Source organism: Plectropomus leopardus, chromosome 3 (assembly GCF_008729295.1).
Source record: "Plectropomus leopardus isolate mb chromosome 3, YSFRI_Pleo_2.0, whole genome shotgun sequence".
NCBI classification, from domain to species: Eukaryota; Metazoa; Chordata; class Actinopteri; order Perciformes; family Serranidae; genus Plectropomus; species Plectropomus leopardus.
In genome coordinates this window covers 6,844,393-6,866,572 of record NC_056465.1, presented here as the reverse complement: position 1 = coordinate 6,866,572, position 22,180 = coordinate 6,844,393, and the positions used below count along the sequence as shown (strand labels likewise).

Genomic DNA, 22,180 nt, shown 5'->3' with positions numbered 1-22,180 from the left:
CATCATCAACATTTGGCACCAAATACGCATTTCATCTCATACAACCAACAGTACACTGTATACACCTTAACCACAGTATTTTCATTGTCTCTGAAAAATCTTAAAGGTATGAAAATACACTGAACAAAACATTTCCCAATTTCTGTCTGAGGTTGGTTGGATGTACTGCCAAATTCAGTGTAAGAGCATGGGAGAACAATCAACAGCTCTGGTGGACAGGATATAGAAGCCTTGGGCTGTTGTAGCTACATCAGGCATGTGATTGTAATGCTGATTGGATGTACTGCCAAATGAACAGAATGGATGACATTCCTGTAGTCAGCATGCTGGTGGCACGCTCTCAGAACTTGGCCTTTTGTTATGAAATCAATCACATTTTAGAGTTGCATGTATTGTGGCCATTACAGGGCACACCTGTGTAGTAATGATGCTGTTTTTTCAGCATCTTGATATGCAACAACTGTCAGGTGGATAGATTACCTTTGAAAAGGCAAAGTGCTTACTAACACAGATTTTAATAAATTTGTGACCAAAATTTGAGAGAAAAAAAGTCATTAGTGCCCATAAAAAGTCTTAGATCTTAAACTTCAACCTGTAAAAAATGGAAACAAAAACAAAAGTGTTGCATTGAAATTCCTGTTGGGTGCACCTGCTCTGCTGTGCCAAACTGTTTGTACTAATATGGATTGTGTATCAGTCATTTGTTAACTGACACACAGTTGTTGGCAGTTGTGATGTGATATGTGGTTTGGAGAGGCAGGGGTGACTCACATCATCTAGTTTATGAGATGCCACTTTGCAGTTTGTTAAAAAACACCTTGTCAGTGTGCAGAGGGTGTGTGTGTGTGTGTGTGTGTGTGTGTGCGTGCGTGTGTGTTTGTATGAAAAGGTATGTGTTCTGTGTATTGCAGCAAGAACAAAGGGATCCTTTGAGAGCAGAGTTTCAGAGGAAGCTGTCAGACGTGTCCATTCTTCTCTAATCCGGTGTTTGGGATAATCCTGCACTGTTATGGAATGCTGTTTAACACACAGACAGACACACTCACAATGTGTTGTCAGTCACTCACATGGAACTTCATAGACTCTCTGTTCGCTCAGGTGACAAACATACCCTCTTGTTAAATGGCTGTGAATGTAAACTGTCTGTGTGATACAGGCAGGGTCCATCTGGCCTCTTTATAGGCTCAGAGTGACATTAAAAATATGTTCTACGCAACTATGCAAACTCAAATGATGATGCCCAGCAAACATATAAATAACACCACATAATATCAGGTTAAATTAAGACAATGAATAAACCTGCGTATTTATGTACCGTGAGGTACAAGCAACGCTTAAATCCCTGCAGGGGATGATACAGCGAATAGACTTGTTGACAGTAATTAGGGCAGATGGTAATCACCTCATCACAAAAAAATGTGGATGATGGTGACCGCCGAAATTAAATTGAAAGACAAAGTCAGAGTCGCTCTGTTGATGCATGCTAGAGAGCCATTTAATGTAACTGTTTCAACTGTAGCTCACCTTTGCGACACATTGAGAACTTTAGGTGACACATTTTCAAAAACAACGTCTTAAATGATCTTAACTCAGTTCAAGTTACCCTCCATTTTCACTTATTTTGTGTTTTAGTGTATGTGCATACTAGAGGTGTAATCTAATTGACATATTTTACGATGCTTACAACTGAACCACTATAGACAAATCCAGGCTGTAGACAGATATAAACAACATTTCTGCAGGTAAACCTCACTGGTAAACTCTGGTATATCACTGTGCATATGCAGGGCATATCTCTTTTTAAGCACTTTTTCCTAGATTTATGTGCAGATATTTTAGAATCTGTTACATATTAAAATTATAGTCTTTGTTTTAGTGTGAAAAACTTTGAGTTTAGCAAAATTCTGTCCACTTTTAAGACAGCTAGATGCCTTTTGATGGCTGTTATCAGCTGCTTTGACAATAGACTTTGACTCTGGGGAAAAATAACACAATGCAAAACACAAAATTCTGCTCACATAAACTACATCATAACAATATTCACTTTGCTTTTTGAATAAATGGGCCAATGTTTTAGGCGTCAAACATGATGATTTAGTGTGGTAAAATTATCGACTCCTTACTATGGACAAGGTCTTGCAGCATATTTTCATGACAGCTTGTACATTGTACTCTGGAAGTATTTGACAAAAAGAAGCTACATAACAAATACAAAGTATTTGTCCATTGATTAAGGATAAGATTGGCATTTAACTATTGGCCAACTAACTGGAGTCAAGACTGAGATCTGTATGAGAATGTAGAGGAAGTAACCCAGGGTTTTTGTCCTCCTCTGACTTGTTGTGATGTAAATAGAGCTGTGTATAATTAGAAATCTGATGCATTTGGAGTTAAATATAGTCATATGTAAACATGTGCGGTAGTAAGAGGTTATCTGGTCTCACTGTGCCGACAGTTTGGGGGTCTAGGTCATTCTTGAGTCATAGTTTCAAAACTACTTGCCTAATCTCAGTATGAGATGGCTGCAGATGATTGCCAGTGTATCCGGGAAGTAGTCGTCTTGATGGATGTGGGCCCGAAAAAACCAGCTGATAACACCAATTTATGACGTAAATGACCGAGGCCAGGTTTGCGCCCAAATGTGACGTTGCACCGTGATGCATGAATGTCTCATATCATAGCTGTGAGTGCAGGTCATTCATCTAGTTATCAGTGGTAAGAGGTGGGGCTGGCAGGCCGGAGCTGCATCTGCTCCAATTCAAGGCTTCCCTCTGGCCCTGCATGCCAAAATCAGAGCACTTTTCCTCTTATTTTTCGGGCTTTAACATTCTTGTCTGGCAGCTGTGCAAGCATGTTGTGGAACAGAGCTGAGAACCTCTTAAGCTACTAATGATCTGGAAAAGCCGGCTCTGTTCGACGTGAACCTGCAGCTTCTCTAGAACTCTGAGCACTACCATCAGGGCCCATGATATATATTCTGTGAAAATACACTGTCAGCAAATCTGCAATTATTCACACAGGCTCATGTGGCTTTAGTGATTAGAATATTTATAGTTTGTAATTTTCAATGTTTAACGTAGAGCTCTGTTTGTATTTGTGCAGGAATTTGAATGAATCCCTGCAGAAGTGCATTTGTGGTTTCATATAAAAGCAGCTCTGTCATATGTTTGCATGTGTGGGTGAGGCTGTAAGTTTGTATGTGTAGTTGCCCACATGTGGATACCTGCGTCCACAAAGCATCTGTGTGTGTGAAACCCTGGGGTTAATGGCATTAGCAGGCAGTGATTGGGGCTGATGGCTTTCTGCGACCATAACAGCAGCTCTATTAAGTGTTTACTGTGAGCCATTCCACATGTCAGCTGTAGTCAAGCAGCCAGAGACGGAGGGCTGAGGGGCCCTAGCAGCCTGGGACGCCAGGAGGGAGGCGAGACACGGAGGGGGGAGATGGGGAGGACGGAGGGGTCAACTGGCTGCAGAGGAGGGAGGTCATGATAAGTCATCACTTGAGCTGTGGTTTGGAGTTTGGTGTGCTCTGTTTTGAAAGCCAAAAAGTCTCCACCTTGCTGAAGTTCCTTCGAGCAACAAACTTGCATATTTATTTATTTTGACATGCTGTTCTATAATAGCATCAAGGATAAATTAATCTACGAAGACTGATGAAATCTGATATTCTTTTACTTTCACATCAGCACATTAGGTATAAGCAATAAAGAGTTTATGCCTGAAAAAGCACATTTGCAGCCTTTGGTATCACAGCGGTGAGAGTGCACTGTGTGACCTATACAGAAGTATTCTGAGTCAGCAGGCTGCCTTTGGTTTGTACCAGGGATTTTCCCGCAGCCTAGTAGCTTTGGTTGTGCTCTATCTGCGCTCTATCTGACAGAAGCATATGGAAAGGATTAAATATAATACACTTTCAGAGAAAAAGAAGTGGCAGCCACCACAGCTGAGTGCTGAAGCCATGAAAATTCAAACTGTATTAGAGTCACCATTTTCACCAGATGGTGCATTCTTTGATTTGCTGATATATGAAGAGTTGCTGCTTTTGTCCCTTATTGATGTAATTATAAATGATGTTTTGGTGACTTCTGTTTAAAGTTGTGTTTCATTTTGAAAATGAGAGTACCAGTAAGAACATATAAAAGCTTAACTTCTTGTAACCATGTTGGAAGTGAGTGTCAAATGGAATCACAAAAGCAACTGAAGTTAAATGAAAAGCTAGATATATTACAAACTTATTTAGTTCTGAACTAAAATCAGGTTTTATACAGACAATATTAGCAAAATGACTATGTACTGTGCGGTGTGGATAAAATCCTCTGACATATCAAGTACAGTTACAGCAGATTTGAATTTATTTTTGGCTGATTATCTGACAGATCAACATATTTCATCATATTGGTATAAAAAGCCTGTAAACCCAATTAAAAGCAGTCCTATTCATGTATTTACAGTTAATGATGTATTTATTTTTGCACAACTCAACTTTGATCATAAAAACATTTGTTGGACTTGGAACCGACTGTTTGCCTGTATTTGAATGATCTGGCCCCTGGCAGTCAAACTGACGAGGAAGAAGGCAACAAGAGATAAATCAAAATACACATTTTAAAGCATTCCTATGTGCAAATATTGAAACATCAACCTTTTCCAGAAGGTGGTTAAATAAATAAAATGAGGAGATTGTGTTCCGAAAAATGCTATTAAGATGCAAAGAAGTAAAATTGGCGAAAACAGCTCCAGTCATACCACTTTTCTATATTTTGTCCAGATAAATGACATGTGAGGGCATGTTAATCAGAGCATGCATGGCTGCATGGAAACAGAAATATTCATGAAATGTTCATTGTCAGTAGCCATGTAAACAGCTTAGCAGGAATACTGTCTTTTCAAAAGAAAAAAAATGAGTATTTTGTGCATATAACCATTGTCATTGTCACAAAAAATAAATACATCCATGTTTTTCTACAGTCTCTGAACAAAGCACAACAAATGATCTTTGATCATCAGCTCCTTAACTGTGTGTGTGTGTGTGTGTGTGTGTGTGTGTGTGTGTGTGTGTGTGTGTGTGTGTGAGAGAGTGAGAGAGAGAGAGACTATAATTCAGGTAAAGGGTTTGCGGGTGGTTGCAGGGGTCAGTATCTGTCTCTGAGCTGGGGTCGAGTGTGGAGTGTGTGATGGGGGTCATCCTGTGGCCATGTGAACAGGAAGGTGCGGGTTCAGTGTGAAGGGCTGAGCCCCTGAGCTGTTTATCAGATAGCTAATGAAGCAGAGCAGTCCTGAGAGAGACTGAGGGACGGAGGAGGGGAAGCAAAGGGGGGCAGAGAGGAGAAAGGGGGCTAAAGGTAAAAGGCAGAAGTGAAGGAAGGGTTGGCTGGTGTAAAATAGTTTGAGAAAAAGATGAGTTAAATGTGGGAATACCCTAAGTGAAGCCAGCACATTCCCCTTAGCTGTTATCCTTTAACAGGGTGAGAAGAATGTACCACAGTCTCTCATGATTTTGCTTTATTCCCACTACAATGAGCAGAAAAATACACATCATATTATTTATCACATTTCCTGGTTAAAAATCAGCAGAGGCCATATCACTCAGCTCCTGCAGTAAACATTTTCTCTGGCTGCGAGAGGAGCCGAGCCGAGTTCCCAACTCCCATCATCGCGGCCTTCCAGTTTACTACAGGCCACACATTCATCAGGAAACGGGAAAGAGCCTGCTTCGTTACAAGTTCAAATAATCAGCCAGTCAAGATGATCAAAACAGAGTCACAGTGTAGATGTCAGTGTTTGATATTTTATCGTTTCCAGTGGATAATTAATTCTGCACACATTGAGGGGGTTGAAGGTTGAATTATTTTTAAATGACAGAATGTGAATTGACCACTGACTAAATTCTCAGGCTAGATCTATGGCCTGTATTGTTTATGTATTCTTATATGTTATAGTGTAATATGTCAGGCTGCAGCTAATTATTTTTTTCATTATGACAAAATATAATTTTTGGAGTTATTGCTTGATCTAGAAAATGGTCCCAAAATTGAAAAAAATACTAATTTCTATAAATTGCTTGTTTTTTATTGACCAAAACCCAAATATATTTATTTAAAAAATCAGAGAACAGCAGCAAGTCTATACATTTCTACGTTGACATTTTAGAAGAAATGTCAACGTAGGTTTCCCATTTTGCTGTAGGGTTAGGTTTAGGTGTTATGCTCTCTATCAGTATCATGCATATTAAATTTAAAAATGGAATAAAATAATAAAAAATTAATAAATTTAAAAAAACTAAAAATAAGGTTGATTTGTTGTTTATCTGTCAATACATGAAGCAGCTAATTGATTAATTGTTTTAGTTGTTTTAGGAGTAGGAACTTGTTGGCCTTCACTTGCTGGAATGCTGCTTTGCTTTATCATTTATGGAAAAAAAAAACACTTTTCATGCGCTTCTTTTTTACGATTCTTTTTGAAGGTTTCCTGTGCAGTTATAAAAAGACCTATAGCTGCGCCGTGGAGCTGTTTTTCTATGAGTGGATCCTTGTTTTGTCTCCAGCAAGCGCATGTGCAAAGATGTACATGGTTTTGTAAGATAATTTAATTCTCTTGACAACATAACAGGCACAAAATGTGGAAACAATTGGAAACACAGATTCTGTTGGTGCACTGGTCGTGGAAAATTGAACATGCTTTGATTCGTTTGTTCTGCTGTCAGTCATACACTGAGGTGCTATTATTGGCTCATGTGGCAGTGTGAGAATCTGGTGTGTTCATCAGGGGCCCGAGGGTGAGAGGTCAGGCTCAGGGGAGCCATCAGTGTTGAGCGGTCAGTTGACCCTGAACGATCCTGAGATAGGATGGCCTCGCCTCCCTGAGGACGAGCATTCCATCACCGCTGGTGTGTGTGTGTGTGTGTGTGTGTGTGTGTGTGTGTGTGTGTGTGTGGCATGTGCTTATACAACACCACAATTGGCACATACAGTACTTCTATGCACATAATTTTTACAGCATACCATGATTTTTCAGTATTTTCTCACTGACTCTTTGGTCCAGAACAAGTATCCTTGATATGAAATTTGCTATCAATATGCATGGTCCCCTAAATATAAATCCTCATTATTTTGATGACCCCCAAATTTGCTTTTGTTGTCAAAATTAAAATAAAAATGCTGCTTGCAATATCTATGATCCCTGAAAGATTTTTTATTTTTTTTTGTTAATGATTTTTGTGACCCTCTGTCTCCGTATCTGGCTCTACTGCCAGGTAAGCATTCCATTAAAAAGTATCTCAGAAAGTTAACATTAAATTAGCTGAAGATATTCTTGCCCCTCATAGGATTTATTTTGATATCCCTGACATTTCCTCTAGCACCCCTCTAAAGCAAAAAGGTATACCTAATACCTAATAAAATAAATCTAATGGCCAGTCACTGAGCACATTTATGCTGTAAATTGAATATGTGGATGTTTCCATTATGTGCTTAATTGGTGGGATATAATATACACTGAAGCTTGTAGGGATTGCTACTGGGAGGTTTGGTTTTTAATCTTTTTGTGTTTGTCAGTTGCAAAAGACACACCTAGAAATACTACTGCACAGGGAGCAGAGAATCTGTTAAATGTGCAGAGGGAGACAGCCAGTCCCGGCTTTGTCCAACTACATCACAAAACATCTTGATGTGGCTGGATAGAACACATGTACACACCTGAAAAATCACACACACACACACACACACACAGACACACTAAATCCAAGTAGAGCATGTAACCTGTGCTGATGTGTTCCTCAGAGTGCGAGACAGGGCAAAGTGTTTGTGTTACTTCTGTAGAGACAGAGAGGAAACTAACTCCACATATATCCACCTTTCTGCTGTAGAGAACAGACAGCAGCAGTGTGTGGCGGGACACACTGACAATAGGCCAGACCTAGTAATAGAGGTGACAGAAGAGGTAAAAGGTGTTACATAGCTTCATGAAGTTTTGGAGGTTTAATGTTCAACCAAATATCCATAAGAACTTGTTGCATTTATCTCTTCTTCTACTCATTTCACTTCAGCTATTTCTTCATTATTCCTCTTGTAATAGTTCAAACTGAACCATGTGCAAAAATGTCCATTTTTTTATGTAGACTGTGTCAGTTACTGTAACTACAAGAAGATGTAACTGAATCATAACAAAAGCATTCAGACTGAGGCATTGACAGGACGTGTTACGTCTGCATTGAGTTTTCTGTCTGCAGTTCCATGATCATGAATCATGGACTAATGTCTAAGATATTAAAAGGGTGACACTGAGGAGTCACAGAATATGTTGACATTTATGGCTATTAATAGCAATGCAAATCTACTGAAAAAAAAGATTTAGATTTCAATATACTTTGGTTTCTTTTCTTGCTCAAATAGTTTACCAATAATCTGAACCAGACAGAAGTGAAATCAGTAAGGAGAATCAATCAAATCTAAATCATACCCACACTTACTGTATATACATGTCAGTGCATGTGAGCATTTGATCGTCTGTCTGTCTGTCTCTCTGTCTCTGTCTGTGTCCCCAGCAAGTCTCTTCTAATCAGACTAGACGTGCCAGAGGTCTGCAGCTATGACCTGCTGGCTCTGGTTCATCATAAATATTATGGAACCACGCACAGACGCCCTCGCAGGCAGTTTAATATAGTTCTGGGTCCATTAAGGGACTCAGACTATCGGCTTTCACTGGAGTATATAGGCTAATCATAATAGTGCCTGCACTGCATAGTTAGAAATGTATTTCAGAACCACACACCGTATAAAAATAATGGATATAGCCACCATGGCTTCACCCATTGGTTTGTTGACTCACGTTTTTAAGCCTGGAGTTAAGTATTTTGGTCGTCGCCATCTTGGATTTTTTGAGCCAGAAGTGACCATATTTGGACAAGGGGGTGGAGTAGTGAGGGGTGGATCTGACTGAGTGCTGGAGGACACTATCCTCAGACAGCCTCAACACAGCCACACCCTACATTATGCATAACTTTAAGCGTTAATAAAATATAAACGGGTGAGTGTCATTAAAATTTACCCCTCGTTCAGTTGTCATGAATCAGGAAATTAGCTATAGAGACAACAATCATTTTTTTGTACCATGCTGTAAACGCTTTAATTTCTGCTGTAAAATTGGGCATTTTAACATGATTTTCTATGGAAATTGACTCGCTGTTGGACAAGCCTCAAGTGGCCACTAGGGGAACTGCAGTGTTTGATATTGGCTTCATTGTTCAGCCCAGGAGGTTGCTGCTTGGTCAAAATTTGATGCAGCTGCACTTTTGTTTCTGGAAATGTTTCATCCCCTTAACTGGACCATGTCAGTTGTGTGAAAATGTGTTTGCATGTATAGGTGCATGTGCATTCATTGCCACGTGTACGTTTGTGTGCCAGCAGCACAGTGGGCCTGTGGGAGTACACTGTCCTCCTTTCCCACGGTATTTGTCCCATGAGCCTCTGCGGTGACGTCAGGGCAGAGGTACGGGCGAATGCCCCGCTCAGAGGTCGCAGGTTCATTTCCTGTCTGTCAGGACCATCTTGGGCACAGTCCAGCATAGAGTGCTGAACTGTCTCTATGATCTCTCAGTGGTTTAACCTCTCTGTCCCTCTGTGTCTTTCAGGCTATGTGGCTGATGCTGCAACAGGAGGAGCCGGAGGACTTTGTCATAGCGACGGGGGAGGTGCACAGTGTGAGGGAGTTTGTGGAGAAGGCCTTCAAACATGTGGGGAAGACCATTGTGTGAGTGCACATAGACGTACACAATACTATTTCAGACATTTACGTCAGTGTTTTTTGCAACTTTACGTGTGCATGGACAGTATCATGAATACACCCCCGTCGCTTATTAAAAGTCACAACATTGATAGGATGTACCCACTAACATTTTTATAACACTTTCAACACTTTTCCAGTCTGATTTGAATGCCGTCACGTTAACATAAAGGTCACAGCATGCACTCACAGAGATACTATATATATACTATATAATGCACAGTGTGATTTAATTATTATTTCTTACTTAAAGTTAATAAACCAAGTCAAGAGAATCTACAAAATAATGTGGATGAACAATTTAAATATGTAAAGATGATGACATAATTTAAGACAAGGTTATAAAAATCTTTTTTTTTTTTTTTTTGAGGAAGCAGGCAGTGGTACAGGCAGGCAGTGGTATTCCGTGTTGGACTGAGGCGGTATAATTGAAACTTTTGGGTTAAGCCACATCTCAGTCCCCTCCTCTGTCTCACCTCTCATTCACCTCCCTTGTATCCTGGAAGACACTGACATGTTGGTGAAGGTGTGTGTGACTACTGTGTTGATTTCAGAAAAAAAAGACAGGTGACATGTTTTGTCTTCACGAGACGTTAAAGAAACAAACCGCACAAGAAGTAATCAGGGAGACGCAGGAGCGGACAGCTGAGCCTTCCAGCTGCGGTGGGAAAATGTTTCCTTCCTGCTAAGATTTGTGTCTTTCCAGGTGGGTGGGGAAGGATGAGAAGGAAGTTGGCCGTTGTCAAGAGACAGGGGTGGTACATGTGAAGGTGGACCCCAAATACTTCCGTCCTACTGAAGTGGTAAGTCATGTGTCTCCCTGTGTTTGTCTTGGTTTAAGTCATATACTGGCCTGAAATTTAAGCATTAATATCTTCTTAATGGAATATATTTAAACTTGCTACAAAGACATATAATAGAAGGATTCAAATTCAAATTTAATATATTATTTATTCGTTATTTAGTGATATACAGTCAATGTTGCCAAAAGTTCTTTGTCTCAGTCTTTGAAGAAACTTACTGTGTGTCCACTTAAGAGTTAGCTGCATTAGCTGACACATTTTTCAATTTCTTAGCTCTGAAAAAGCTAGGACATTAGATCAGTAATTTCATTCTTTCGAATTTGTTACTTTATTTCAACATAACACAATAAGCCATAGCATTTTTGTTTTTAGTTTGCCTTGACGGAGTGATTTAAAATGTATAATTTCCATTGCCTGAATTCATCACCCCCTCTCTCTCTTCATGATTTTCCTTTTTCACTTTACTGTCAACTACTACCACATTCTATCAAATGAAAGCCTTAAAAATGCTTTTCCATATATTCTGTCATATAAATGATGTTACATTTCTCAGATGTTCATAATGAACATGGCCAGTGTTTCAAATAATGAGGTAAATGTATGTAAAAGTAATCCCTGTGAAGTCTGAGACCATTTTAAATACTCTATTATACTATACTACTGTTTATATACCCAATATTTTCTTCTACTTTCGAGATAAGCTTATGTCTTTATATGGTCATCTGCTCCAGGCATTTAACTGAAGTGTTTACATTACATACACTGCTACATCAGGTAAAAATGTAATTGTGGTTGTGGTTGTTGTTCAACCGGGAAGTGTCCAGTTGTGAAGATTTTGGTTCAGAAGCTTTTATTGGTGATTTTAAACGGTGCAAAGTGCCTCTATACTCTATTACCCGGCTGCAATGATGGTGCAGAAAACAAAAGGGTTTTTCCTCATGACTTCAGCCCAAGCTATCTTGTCACTGAATGATAACCAGAGGACCATACTGGTCATTTTGCATGCTTCCATAACTACAGATAATTTCTACTATCCTATTGCCAACCATTTGTTTCAGTTCGTATTTGATTTTTTGCTTGCTGTGCAGTTTATCAGGCAGGCCTTCAGACCATATCAACGCACTACACTCACTACTGCAGGCCTACTCTAATAATATGTCATTTGTATATTTCTATATAATTCATGACACAGCGCAGTGCATATTTCCTGTCCCATACACCTGACCTTAACATGAATGTAACATGTTTTCCCTGCATGTATCTGATTGCCGGTCATTGTGTCTGCGACCACACACTTATCAGCTGTAACAGGTCCAGTTGACAGCCTCGGGCTGCTTATTGTATGCTTTTAAACAGCTGGAAACAAGCCAGTCCGCCTATTTAAGAGTAATGTAGGCGGCATCCTGCCAGTTGGTGTTGAATGGGTGCTCGCATTAAGGCAAGCAACCGTGACAAATTTTTCTTTAATAATGAGGGCGTGTGTTAGATTGACAAACTCAGCTGGTTCTGCTGAATAAGAAGCTAAAAGTGTTTATTTATCAGCTTGTGCATAGACAAGCGTGCCTTTACCTGTGTTTATAAAAATGGTGAGCATCCAAACTAAAAAAAAGCGCTATCATATTATCCCTCCATCACTTTAGGTGTGAAGTGTCTCTGATATTTGGGAGGTCTTTCTCTCATCGCTGTGGCCCAGGGGTATTGTGGCTGTTCCCCAAGGAGGGTGTAGGGTTACCCAGGGGTGTTGTGGCCGAGATTAGCTGTCAGGTTTTCAGTTTAAAGCCATGAGCGCCCCTCTGTTGAGCTTTGGCCTGGCGAGATTAGAGCTGAGATCCAGTTGAGTGATAGCGGAGGATTAGCAAAAAGGCCCTGCTGACTGACTGCTGGGGCGATGGAAGAAGCGATCACACACCTGGGTCTTTATTCTTTGTGCATGTCGGCTGATTCATTGAAGATCTTAACCCTGAATCCACGCTGAAAACTACTCCAGGCACTGGTCAGATCAGCTGACGGTAACCTATCAGCAAAGAAGTTGGGTGTCTTTCATGAGAGCTTTTGTGATACATGAATAATATACCCTTTAGTGTTAATGACTACCTATCCTATCAGGCAGCTTACATCAATACAGCTAAAATTAGTTGCAACTTCCACCTAAAGACTTATTTAGCTGATGAAATTTGTGAAAGGGATTTTGAACAGTTTCAAGTTCGGCCAGAATAACACAAAGTAGTGTCAGAGAAAATTAATTGTTAATTTGAAAGATTGTGATGCAATACAGCGTAACTGCCCTGTAATAAATCTGCCCTCCTTGACATATGGAGTCATTGATTTTTTTCTATATATTTTTTTTAAGATTACTTAGGAGGCTGCTTGAGTTTGTGTAGTTGTTGTATTGGGTTGCATCATATGATAAGGTGTTTATAAGATTTTGCTGGTCCATTTTTAAAGTAAGTATTGTCTACTGCATAGGTGCATAGGAAAAAGAAATCATTCAAAAGAAATAGTTATATTACTGCACAGTCTACACTTAGATTATTAGATGTACAACATTGTTGTCATGGGCCTTCAAACACCTCTATATAAGTGTTTGAAATATTTAAGTTTGCTACAATGTAACATCTCTGTTCTCTCTTTCTTCACCTGTTGTCGAGTGTACTATAGACACTCAGAGGTGGAGAGCTGTAACCAGCATGCTGTTTAGCAGTGTAAGAGTTAATTTTGGACCACTCTTAATACAATTTAAAATCAGTCCACAATGCACTGCAAATAAAAATGTCCCTTTGATCTCATGAGCTCACACTCGACACTGCACTTCCTTCAGTCTTCAGCAATACATCTGCCAAGTGTGAAGTCAACCAGATGAACACTTGTTGAGAAAACAACACACAGACTTTCCATTTAGTAAGATTAAATATATATAAAAAACAAAAGTTTTTTTGAAGTTACAACTGCCCAATTTCTTTTGACCAACAGCCTACAATCCAAAGATATTGAATTTACAGTGATAAAAAACAGAAAGGCATAAAATCGTGACATTTTAGAACCTGAAACCAGCAAATGGTTTCTTGATTCAACATTAACATCCCAGTGAAATTGAAGTAAGAGCATCTTTAGGTTCTGTACTGTGAGGTATTTCCCAGTGAAAAGGAATATTAAAGCGGTGTACGGTTCCAAGAGGGATTTATATCCAATCTTTCACATTTAATTGGGCTGTTAAAAAGTGGGAATGCTTTTTGTTTAGCCTGATATGGGGCTACCATGGAGTACTTCACGGGTATGTATATTAATCTATAAAGCTGTTCTTTTTGTTGAACACTTTATTGATTATTCACGTTTGAGTTTGGCTTTTCAAGCCAAAAAAGTTTCTGACGTTCCAGTTTTTCAGTGAATGAAGGAGAATAACCAGCAGTTTGTATGACTTTGTGTAGCTCAGAGGGAACGAAGGTTAAAGACAAGGAGAGGGAAAAGGTTTCAGTCACGGGAGGCCGTTTCTCTGCTCTGTCTCACTGTCTCTTCATTTCTGTGGTAGGGGTTAAAAAGACTGAAGAGTGTTTAACCTCTGACTCCTTCAGACAGGAAGTGACTGACACTGCGCTCACAGCTCAGCATTGTGGCTCTCCTGAAGTGGAAATACCTGTCATCGTGTAGTGTGTGTGTGTGTGTGTGTGTGTGTGTGTGGCTGTTTGTGAAAGGAGTAAGACCGCGGGCTGTGTGCTAATATATATGTAATTTATCATTATCCCTGTCAGTGTGTGTGTCTGACATGAGCTTATTTGTCTCCCAAGCCCCTTGGAACAGGGGCAAGCAACCAGGGTGGGGTGTGAGGAGGTTAAATGTGCAGGTGTGCTTCACATGTGGTGCAAGCGTGTGTTTCTTTGTATATAACCATGCACTTGTCTGTGCTTATTTGGGATACAACGCCCTGAGGCTGCAGAGGTGATGGCGAGTTTGTCTGTGGTCATGAGAACTGTTTACTAGATGTGAAACATGTGGGTTAAAAAGAAAAAATAAAGTTACCACCATTTTCTGCACATATGACAGCAAAAGACATTTGATTTGAAGCTGTCAGGGTTGTTTTGAAAAAAGTTGCAGGTAAGTTTCAAACTGCTCCAGGTGTCAAGGCCGCCATTTGTTTCCATTGTATTGGCTTTGCGGAGCTGCCAGTCACACTTGTCAGCCTGTGGGTTCCTGCCAGCGTTGAGGTTTGGCTCAGGTGAGTGGCCTCTGCCTGAGCTTTTGCAAAGGTGCATCACAGCTGCTCTAATAGTCACGATTAGTTGTGGTTGCCAGGTGATACACAGCACCGTGGCCGTGAATGTTTCTAGTGTGATCAGATGTTTTGCTCTGTCTGGTTCTCACGGTTGTGTTTAGACCTTGTTGAGCGATTTACAAGGCTGGAAATGATCACTGTCTGTGTATGAACAGGGTTAATGGAGGCAGAAATCCTAAAATTCTTGTGTGAATTAGTATGCTATAATAGACGAATTAGGCGGAGTAATCTTGTGCTTAGGGGTTTGTGCCTGTGTTTAGCCGTCGACATCAGAAGTCAAGAAAAGCAGATGTCAGACAGAAGGAAAGTGCAGACTACAAAAGCCATTACAGGCGTGCTACAGTAAGTTCGTATTGCAGAGCACGTGAAGTCAGAGAGTCAAAATTGCTGCAACATAGGCCAACATATCCTGGGTGTTACTCCCTATTGTGGGACCAACGCCAAAAATGCTTATACTCCTCCTCCTAATGCAGAGGTTTCTGGAGACTGACACTGTGAGCCCTTCTTCAGACAAAAGTAAAATCAACTTCAACTACCAGTAATCCTTGTACTGTTAATACAAAAAGATTATAAAAGCATGCACATCCAGATGATAAACACTAGGTGCTGGACAAGAATTCATGAATAAGCACAGTGTGCACATTACATTATGCTTCCATAAATACTAAATCTAACTACCACCAAGGTCCCCAAGGTTCACCTCTGATGAAGAGCATGAAGCTTGAAATTTCACCTTGTGGTAATTCAAAAAAAATTAGCACAGAATATATTCCAGAGCACAGTTTTGTGCACTGGAAAAAGACAATTTCCAACTAACTTAAAATAATTATGTAAATTGGTAACGCATTAAGGAATTAAGTTTTTTTCAAACAAAGTTATCAAGTTCAACTAAAACAACTGCTTGGAAATTCAGTTGAGAAAACTTAATTTATTTGTTACTGATTGAAGTAATAATTTTAAGTTGGTAATCAATGTGGTTTGACTTCGTAATCAAACAGCTAATGTGTTGCTAATGTTGGATAAATCTAATTCGCCAGATGTGACATGTCGGAGTGAAAGTGAAACTTGTGCAAAAGCTACACCTGCTTTGGCCATGGTGTTATATTAATGATATGAAAAGCCCCAACCTGCAAGTTGAATTAGATTGGTTTTCTTAAATCTGTTACGTATGAAACCCTGGCTGTCTGAATCTGTGTTTTTGAGACTGTCACTGGTACATGGCAGTTACAAAGTAGAAATGCTCAGCAGTGATGTTGATTGCTTATTTCTCTCATGATATATCCCAAAGCATATAAATATACCACATGGACATGTTAACAAGGTTGCAAACTTGGTTTTGGTCTTAAAAATTCCCTCACCTTTCTTTTCTTGAAATGCATGCTTTCATTAGCTAGCCCTTCTTTACAAATCATACACTGAGGCCATGGTGATTCACTTGAGATAGCCTAAGTGAGCACAGCTCATCATACAGTTCCTTATAGTTTTTGTTTTTTTTTTTTTTTTTTTTTTTTTAGCTACCGTTGTCTCAAGCTGCAATTGTCTTGGAAGCAGAAATGCAGCTGCTGCTGTTGGCGTTCTTGTTGAGCCACCCAAATCAGCAGGCCAAACTATTGTTGGACCTTGTCTGCCTGGTGAACATCAGTGCCTTTCAAACTCCATACCCCCAGTTCGTCATTAAAATTTGCATGCATTCAAATTTTCAGTCTCCCAGGAAAAGCCACGATAACTCTGATGACATCACCATTACATCATCAAGGCCGTTATCTGAACTTCATGAAGCTCCACCAGAGCCTCAGAGGATTTTCACCATGGCCTGTAAACTGATCTTTTGTAACGTGTAAAATCACTGGAGGGACCCATTAATTCAAATATGTAGAAGGAAAAATCCAGCTTTAAATAGACAAAAAAATATCTCCATATTGTACCCCTGAAATGTAAAATCATCTCCACTGAGCTGATATTAATACTCCATCACATGTGGACTCTCCCTGTAAGCAAAGTAAACACGATTCCACAAGAAGGCATGTGACAGACGTTCTAATGCAGAATCTAGAATTACAATTTAGTTTTAATGTTAATACTCTGATTTTTAATACAGAAATGATGTCTTTAAGAAGTCAGTTTCCTTCAATACACCCAGTAACATAATATATCCAATGTAGAAGTTTGATATGGCCCAAGAATTATAAAAATGTAAAATACAAGTTCAGTTTATTAGAGAGTTACTGTACAACTTGTGACATGTGATAAGTAAGAGCTACAGAAGTTCTTTGATACAGATTTTCTCTTTTCTCTTTGTTTAAACTTCAACCTGAAATCTTTGTTGTCGATCCTAATTTGTCTCAGTTTGCATAGCAAGCAATAACTGTTCATGTAGATCTAGTTTTCGACTGCAGCAATGATATTTGTGTAGAAGTCAGTATGTGCACGTATTTGCATTGGTGTGTGTCAGTAGGCATGTGCGCACATGCGTGTGTCCTTGCTAATGCAGCCCGCTGTCATTCTTCCAAGTTCATGTGTCCCTGCAGGGGATAAACTGCTGCGAGTTGAGTGACAGCGTTGTGGTTTTTTTGTCCAACCTCTCATGCAGAGGAGGAGAAGAAGTGGTGATGAATGGGAAGTTGTCGCTCAAACTGTCTTTATCTCTCTCTCTAGCCCATCAGTGTTTTGCATGACTCCTTCACTGTCATTTTCTCAGCACACCTTCTCGCCCTTTTGGCCCTTTTGCACTTACGTCTGTGTCTCAGTCATAGTGATGTAACGAGCATTGGTCGGCAACACAGGAATGCCCTTCCAGGCTAGATTATTCTCCTATAAGGAAAAGCAGACAGACAGTTGCCCCCTTTGTCACCTATACTGACTCTATCAGACTCCATCGGACAGCCAGACTGATGATGGAGCTCAACTCTGTTGTGGGACTGCAACAAATATTCCTCTTGTTTTTATCATTTTGTATTCAATCAAAACAGTACAGACGTGTACATGTAGGTTAGGAATGAGGGGAAAATGAGTGAGGTCTTAAATATGGATACACATACAAAAATTTGGTTTCATAGGAGACCAGATTCTTTTCTTACAGTATCATGCTCCCAGCATCAAATGTTTTCAGTTTTAGCTTGGTTTACCTTCCAAGTGTTCCACACTATCTTTATGGGTAAAATCCAGAAGTCGTCCTCATATATTGACAGGTTAGAGTGATTTCCAACTACGAGCTATCAGTCTGTTGGCAGCTGTGAAACGGGCTGGCCAGAGGCACCTCTGCTTGAGTTCCAAGGTGGAGCTGTTTATTTTATCTAGTCTTTTTTCCACTGATAATCTTTTTTAATTAATCAGATAATGTTAACATTGAAAATATGCATGAAAACAAAAGGAAACTGGCATCTTACAATGCCTGAAATATGACACCAAAGATTAATCAATTGTCAAAATTGTTGTTTTTTAATTTACTACCAGTCAATTAATCAACTAATTTGGCACAATATGATCATCACACTGACATACCTGTGGCTGACAGTGGCTTGATTTGGAGGCTGTTCATTTCTGCGGTGCAGTTTGATTGACAGAGCGAGATCACCATCAGAAGTTCCCATGTATCAAAAACGGCAAATGTAAATTAGGCTTTGTTGGGAGTCACGTACACGCATTCCCTGCAGTGCTGCCACGTACTGTCACTACATGATTGATCATCCTTTTGTTTTAAACTTGCAAGTTTATTCTTGTGCGACACAAACAAGAGTGAAAAGCAGGAGTGCTGCATACCACCGCCGCTGCTGCTGCACCGGGTTGTGTGAGTCAGAGCATCGAGTGTGTGCTGCACACTCATTAACAGACACACTGAAATACATTTCAGGTTAAGGTTTATCTTTGTGTTCATGCAAAAAGAGGAAAGACACTGATCAAATAAACCCTGCTCTTATCTGTGTTCTGACCCCAAGCAACATCCTGATACTGCATCAGACTGTGTTCTGGCTGGTTAGTGGAGCAGTTGTTTGTTATTTATTGCCAGTAAGAGTCCTCTGAACGCTTAATTTTACCATTTGTCACACTGGATAAAAGCAATAGCTCGGATTTATTTGCAAACAGCTTAAACTGAATGCAAAAATGAAAGAGTTCCTGTAGCGTGGTAGAATTGGCACGAATTATTAGTTTGTGGCAAAATGTGGGTTGCATTTGCACCTGTAAGATTATAAGAGAGCAGTTGCCAGGCCTGTTTTTGTTTTATCTAGACTGCAGGTGAGAATCAAAAGCTCCCACATCAACCCCTAAAAATAGCTCTGTTTACACACCACACCTCAGCATCTATCAACTGCCTGTGCTTGAGAGCATGTACAGTACATGTGCAAGAGTCTGGATTCAAAACTTCATTCTTGCCTTGGATGGCTGTCATTCCAGCAGTGAGATGTGTGCAAGAAATTCACCAGAAACACACTCTGCTGCATATTCTTATACGTCATCATTCCTGTCGTCATTGGATGAGGAGCTCAAACAATGGCTTCAGTGATTCGGGTGAATGATGACGGCGGCTGTTGTGGTAACCTTTTATGACTGTTGGCAGGCAGGGTCAACCCACCTGTTGAGGTCATTAAAGTGACAAAGGCATACCTGACTGACCTAGTTACTAAATAATGTTTTGCATTGTCAAGCTTTATTGAGTTTAAAGGACAATTCCATCGTTGGATACTCTGCCACACTAAGATATGATCAGCGTGTAATGTTGAACGCATTCCTTGTGGCTTTGTGATGAAGTGTTGTGACCTGCCTCCACTTCTTGAGTTAGTGATCTCATGAGTCTCACAGAGCGTCCTTTGATTGCTCTCACAGACAGGGCCTCGACTGAGCAGTGGTGGACATTAGAAAACCTGCTACCTTTCAGGAAAACTAGTTTGCAAGCAGTGTGTTTTTGAAAACCACAGTTAGAGCCATCATTGAGTAATACAAGGTTCTGAGCCCTCCATGTGCACAAACAGCCCAATTACAAGAAGAAGATGTCAGCATTGTACATTTCAACAAAATGAATGAATATATCTTGCATTTACATGTATTATAAGTACCATATCAACATTTCTGAAGTGACATAAGCTAGTATAAAAGCTGGCTTTGTAATTGGGAGATGAAGGGGATGGTGGATGGCGTTATACCTAGGCGAGACACCTGCCAAGCTACAGACTACTGCCGAACAAGACCACAGACAACAAAACTGCTTGTGATTTAGCGAGTCATTGTTGTTTCCAGCTTCTTTTTAGGCACCAAACGTGGGAGTTTGTAGCAAGCTGTCACTTTCCCAGCACCTTTTTTTAGCAACCTGTGCTGTTTTTCAAGTGGATTTTTAGGCACAAGAACCACTTGTTTTCGACCAAAACAAAGGTGATTTTCCTGCCAGGGTAATGCCAACAAGAGTGAACTTTTTTACAAAGACATTTCTGCTTTTCCAAAAAGGATTGTGCCCCAAAAGCAGATATATGATATGAAATGATATGTGTTTTTGTGCCTAAACTACATGTTAACAATAGTGTTGATGAAACATAAAGTTTCAATGTATCCACAGCATAATAACATACTAATGCAAAGTATCTGTGGTTTGCAGAAACATACAAAAAAAACAAACATGCACAACATGACCATGTTTTTTTCCCAGATCTCAAATACATGCTTTGTGTGTCCTGCACAGCCCCTTTAAATGTATCACACACACCCACAACAGAAATATGCGCACTTTAAATAACAATGTGAATGCTGTGGTAGCATTACAGTACACTCATTGTCTCCACTCATCACTTGCTGCGATTAGTACCAAAACAAATAACAACTCTGAACTTTTAAGCCCGTCTGCTGTCAGGTTGTCATATGTAAGTATGTCAGGATAACCTGATTAAGCTCTTTTGGCTGCGATCCTGAACTGAGTCCTTTAATATTAATATATATTATATAAGACCTGCCTCATAAATGACAAATGAAATCATGTGACCATGGCAATATCCTTGTATTACAGTGGATTTCTTCCTGTACGGTTGTTGAATACTAGTGTAAATAATAATAATAAGCTACGGAGAAAAGCTCTTCCTGTCTGATTTATTCCGAAGACCAAGAAAAACACAATGCAAGTTACTTGTATATTACTTTGTCAAAGTATGTTGGAGCACTTATTTGCTTCAATGCTTGTTATAAAGCCAGGCATAGTTCAAACACACAAAACTTTGTTTTAACTTTTAGTCAGGGTCTGGAGGACTCGAGAGATATAAAATGTGTTAAACAAAACTGTGGGAAAATGTGTATATAATGAAGAGTGTGTACAAAATCACATGACAGCTTGAAAAGCTCCAAATGATGTTATAGTGCAGCCATGAAAACATGGCGGGTTAAATAATTCATTCAGTGTAAGCGTCATATAGTTTCAATGAAGTGTTACAACAAGCAGAGACATAATATATATGTGATGTAGTCAATGTGGAAAAGAGCTGTATTTCTAACGTCAAGGCTGCTTAGGAAAGAAATTTAAGGGGGAGAATTCAAGAGTTCAAGAGTTTAAAGGCACATGATATTAAGTCTGCAAGGTGGTACCCATCTGAAGAATTGGATATTATCATGGAACGCCCATCCTTTATCTTTAACATCAGTTATATTACCTTTTTTTTTTTAACTAGATACTACCCTTTTACAGTTTCATATTTCATATATATTAGTTGCGTACTTTCTTTAAAAATTTTAATTAAATTTTAAAAATGAACATAAAAAAAAGAAAAGAACTTATGTTACATTGCAGTTGTAGGATTAAGCAATCCGTTAGCACAACAAAGCAGTTTGGCATACATCTAAAACATTTGATTGATTTTATTACTACATCTGTCTTCATACCAGCAAAGATGGAGCAGTCACAGGCTGACACAGTAGTTATAAGATGGAAAGTATATCATTAAATAATAGTATTAATCTTAATTTGTAGATAAAGCTTGCTATTTACACCCTATTTCAACAAGACCATAAGATGATCATTGATGTACAACCAGGGTCAATAGGGCAAGGGCATGCTCAAGTTTGTACAAGGCTTGGTCCGACTATGTGTGAAAGCAGAAGTTTTGTCAATATTGCATCAATCAAAGGTGAGCTGGAAAGCTGTCCATCATAGAGTTGTTGTAGGCATTCAAATGATGATAGCGCTGCCAACTTTCGGGCAACCTTTCCTCAAAGGCGCTTATAGTTTTGCTCCTGATAGACAACAGAAGACTTGGGGTAAAGAACAAGGAAAAGAGCCACAGATGCTGTTTGACCATGTGACAAGCATCTTGGTTGAAACATAGTGACACCTTTAGAGTCAATATGGTGTCTGTTG

General features: G+C 39.6%; 1 protein-coding gene across 1 annotated transcript in view; it reads left to right on the top strand.

The window, feature by feature from the left end:
- gmds (GDP-mannose 4,6-dehydratase) overlaps positions 1-22,180 on the top strand; it is a 201,396-nt gene that overhangs the window by 147,033 nt on the left and 32,183 nt on the right. The window contains exons 8-9 of the mRNA XM_042512148.1: positions 9,632-9,750; positions 10,490-10,586. Of these exons, the coding sequence (XP_042368082.1) occupies positions 9,632-9,750; positions 10,490-10,586 (216 nt within the window). The remainder of the gene's footprint in view (positions 1-9,631; positions 9,751-10,489; positions 10,587-22,180) is intronic.